This window comes from Cebus imitator, unplaced genomic scaffold (assembly GCF_001604975.1).
Source record: "Cebus imitator isolate Cc_AM_T3 unplaced genomic scaffold, Cebus_imitator-1.0 Scaffold214, whole genome shotgun sequence".
Lineage (NCBI taxonomy): Eukaryota > Metazoa > Chordata > Mammalia > Primates > Cebidae > Cebus > Cebus imitator.
The window spans coordinates 3,584,187-3,588,698 of NW_016107529.1; the positions used below are offsets into that span (position 1 = coordinate 3,584,187).

The following is a 4,512-nucleotide window of genomic DNA, read 5'->3' on the forward strand; positions in this document are numbered from 1 at the left end:
AACACTTTGAAAAATTTTATTATTAAATACCCATTTGTACATGTGAATATGTAGTCAAAACCAGTTTGTATACATATGTTCTACATAAATATTAAAGCTTAAAAAGCATTTAAAGAACTAAAGTAATGTAGGCTGGGCACAGTGGCTCATGCCTGTAATCCATCCCAATACTTTAGGATTCTAAGGCAGGCGGATCACTTGAGATCAGGAGTTCTAGACTAGCCTGGCCAACATCGTGAAACCCCATCTCTACTAAAAATACAAAAATTAGCCAGGCGTGGTGGCGTGCGCCTGTAATCCCAGTTACTTGGGAGGCCGCGGCACAAGAATTGCTTGAATCCAGGAAATAAAGGTTGCAGTCAGCCAAGATGGTGCCATTGTACTCCAGTCGGGGTGACAGAGCGAGACCGTGTCTCAACGAAAATTTAAAAAAGTAAGGTAGTGGAAGTAAAGAAACTTTTATTATTATTTCAACAATGATGGAAATTCTCAATATGTGCCTTTGTGTCATGTGACATATATCAATACTGTAGACTAATTCATTTCAGACTCTTGTAGCCTATCATGTTAATGGTTGAAATGTCAGCCATGATATATCCCTTCATTTCCTCAAAGCTGCATATTCCAGTCTGAATATTATATGCTTTTTTGTTTTTTTGCGAAAGAGTGTCTCTCACTTTGTTTCCCATCATGGAGTGCCGTGGCACATTCATGGCTTAGTGCGGCCTCAAATTCCTGGGCTCAAGCAGTCCACTTCAGTCTGCCAAGTAGCTGGGACTACAGGCATGCACCATCACACACGGCTTGTTTTTCTTTTATAGAGACAGGGTCTTACTTGTTACCCAGGCTGGTTTTGAACTCCTGGGCTCAAGCAATCCTCCTGCCTCTCGCTCCCAAAGTGCTGGGATTACAGGCATGAACCGTCATGTCTGGCTGAATATTATATGTTAATATAAAAATTAGTGAGTAAGGCCGGGCGTGGTGGCTCATGCCTGTAATCCAAGCACTTTGGAGGCCAAGGCAGGCGGATCACCTGAGATCGGGAGTTCAAAACCAGCCTGACCAACATGGTGAAACCCCATCTTTAAAAAAAAAAAAAAAAATTACTGAGTAATATATTTTTAAAGTATTTGATTACTTTGGTGTCACACTGTATAATGTTACTGCCAAAAAAGACTAAATCTTCCTCTTATTATAAGATAATCTCTCAAAATGAATTTTTTGGCATTTAAAAAATCTTTATTTTAAAATAAAATAGATACAAAGACGATAAATAATTACGTAGCTTAATGAGTTGAAAATAAAATGAACATATTTGAGACCATCACTCAGATTAAGTAACAGAACTTTGTCAGCTACTCCAAAGTTCTTCCATGTGCCCCATGCTGGACACGACTCCCTCCTTCTCCACAAAAGCAACCTCTGTTCTGACCTTAATAGTAATCATGTCCTTTCATTTCTTTCTTTCTTTTTTTTTTTTTTTTATTTTCAGTAGAGACAGGGTGTCACCATGTTGGTCAGGTGACCTCAAGTGATCCACCTGCCTCAGCCTCTCAAAGTGGTGGGATTACAGTTTTGAGCCACTATACCTGGCCATGTCCTTTCATTTCTTTATAATTTTATGACCCAACTATTTAGGCACTGGGTTAATCTTGCTCGATTAAAATTATTTGATGTCTTTTTAGTGTCTTTTAGTTTATAGATTCCTTCTCCTCCATCCCTTTCTTTTCCTTATAATTTGTTCATTGAAGAATTTATCCTTTTGATTTGCAGTTTCCCTCAGTCTAGATTTTATTGTATTTGTTGTTTTGTAGAGACAGAGTCTCGCTGTGTTGCCCAGGCCAGTCTGGAACTCCTGGGCTTAAGTGATCCTCTGGCCTCGACCTCCCAAACTGCTGGGATTGCAGATATAAGCCACTCTGCCATCCTGGATTTTGCTGATTGTATACTAATGGTGCATCTGCAAATTGATAGCTGGATTTGGAGGCTTAATTAGACTCATGTTTGATCCCTTTGGCCAGACCCTTAGGTGTTGTATTCTTTCATTGGGAGGTACATTAATATCTAGTTGTTTCTCTGTGATGTTAGCAGGTATTGACACTTAGTAGCTAGATCTATTAATTCATTGGAGATTATGGTGATATTTTCATTTATTTTTCACTTATTAGTTGGATTGCTTTTATAAAGAGCCACTTTCTGTTATCTATATTTGGTTGCCAGTGGTACATGAATCACATTTTAATATACGTATATTAACCTGTGTAACTGGGAAGTCCCTGGAAAGACTTAATTTTGAACAGAACTTCTTGGTGCTGAAAGGAGCATGATAAATCTGGGGAAATTAATTGATACATTTATTTGATGAATACTTATGGAGTACGTATTCTGAGCCAAGCATAATGCCAGTTATTGGGGTACAGTGGTGAATGGATCAATTTAGTGGAGGGATTATGATAATGGCTATGAAAGAGATGTTTCAGGGGATCTAATTTAAATCAGTGGCTCAAGGAAGACTTCTCTAAGAAACTGTCCTTAACTTGAATAAGGAAGAATGAGTAGAAATTAGTCAGGCAAAGAGAGAAAGTAAGTTTTCAGAGAGGACATTGTATGAGTGGTCTTTTGTTGAGAAGAAGCTTGACTTAAGGAAAGATGAGGAAGAAAGGTTACATAGCTTTAACATTGTGAGCTAGGGGTTGAGGATTAAGAGGCAGATAGGATCCTAATCAAGTTGTAGGGTCTTATAAATAGTGTTAAATATCTTGAGATTTAGTTTAGGTATAATACCAAAAATTTCACCCATGGTCTTATGCTAGGGTCTGAGCCTAGCAAACATCTCTTCAAGACAAATAAACCTTTTTAAGATGAATAATCTGGATAGATTAGAAAGTATAATCATTTTTATTTGATTCAAGTTTTGTGTGGCTATCCTAGATGCCATGTATACAAATTATATTTATTTATTTATTTAGAGATGGAATCTCGCTGTGTTGCCCAGGCTGAAGTGCAGTGGCTTGATCTCAGCTCACTGCAACCTCTACCTTCTGGGTTCAAGCGATTCTCCGGCCTCAGCCTTCTGAGTAGCTGGGATTACAGGCACGTGCCACACCACGCTTGGCTAATTTTTGTGTTTTTAGTAGACTCAGGGTTTCACTGTGTTGGCCAGGGTGGTCTTGAACTCCTGACCTCATGTGATCTACCCTCCTTGGTCTGCCAAAGTGCTGAGATTACAGGGGTGAGCCACCGTGCCCAGCCACATCTAGTTTCTCTAACTAGATAAAGTTAGAGAATTCTAAAAGCTAATCATCTGGTTATGTTCACAGGTGTCTGGAGAAGCCAATGAAACTCAGATTGCGGAAGCACTGAAGCGGTACAGTGAACGGGCTTTCTTTGTTCGGGAAGCTCTATTTCATCTGTTTAGTCTGACTCATGTGATGGAAAAAACAAAGCCAGAAATTTTAAAGGTAAGAATAAGAAACTGGATATGACATTTTTGAAATGATCTCCTTGTGCAAATAATTTTAAGAAAATTGGTGAAACTTTGCATATAGTCTTTTTTTATTTATAATGTGATATGTGAATTGTTAGCCATAAATGAGAGACCAGATAGTTGTACAATGTTATTGAAGTTTTATAGTAGTCTCATTAAGCAATATAAATGTCTTGTAGTACATATTTATTTACCAAAAACCAGTGACCACTGTGATATTTTATCACCAGCTACTGTAGAAAATGAAAGTACAGACTGGGCACGGTGGCTCACGTCTATAATCCCAGCACTTTGGGAGGCTAAGGTGGGCAGATCACGAGGTCAAGAGATTCAGACCATCCTGGCCAACATAGTGAAACCCCGTCTCTACTAAAAATACAAAAATTAGCTGGACATCTTGAACCCAGGAGGTGGAGGTTGTGGTGAGCGAAGATTGCACCATTGCACTCCAGCCTGGGTAACAAGAGCAAAACTCCATCTCAAAAAAAAGCAGAAAATTGAAGTGCTCGCTTTGGCAGCACATATACTAAAATTGGAACAATGCAGAGAAGATTAGCATGGCCCCTGTGCAAGGATGACATGCAAATTCGTGAAGCATTCCATATTTAAAAAAAAAAAAAATTAGCTGGATGTGGTGGCATGTGCCTGTAGTCCCAGCTACTCGGAGGCTGAGGCAGGAGAATCGCTTGAACCCGGGAGGCAGAGGTTGCAGTGAGCCAAGATTGTGCCACTGCACTCCAGCCTAGGCAACAGAATGAGACTCCATCTCAAAAAAAAAAGAAAAGAAAAGAAAGAAAAGAAAAGGTCTCAGCTAGCCCATGCCTTATAAAAAAAAACAAATTATAAAAATAAAAAATAAAGCCAGGCGCGGTGGCTCACGCCTGTAATCCCAGTACTTTGGGAGGCCGAGGCGGGCGGATCACAAGGTCAAGAGATCGAGACCATCCTGGTCAACATGGTAAAACCCCGTCTCTACTAAAAATACAAAAAATTAGCTGGGCATGGTGGCGCTGCGTGCCTGTAAT

General features: G+C 39.5%; 1 protein-coding gene and 1 non-coding gene across 2 annotated transcripts in view; both read left to right on the forward strand.

Annotated features, from left to right (window-relative positions):
• ZYG11B (zyg-11 family member B, cell cycle regulator) overlaps positions 1-4,512 on the forward strand; it is a 91,661-nt gene that overhangs the window by 51,485 nt on the left and 35,664 nt on the right. The window contains exon 4 of the mRNA XM_017548811.2: positions 3,321-3,461. Coding sequence (XP_017404300.1) covers positions 3,321-3,461 — 141 coding nt within the window. The remainder of the gene's footprint in view (positions 1-3,320; positions 3,462-4,512) is intronic.
• LOC119474146 lies at positions 3,990-4,096 on the forward strand. Its single transcript, XR_005203437.1, has one exon. It is a non-coding gene; the product is annotated as a U6 spliceosomal RNA (small nuclear RNA).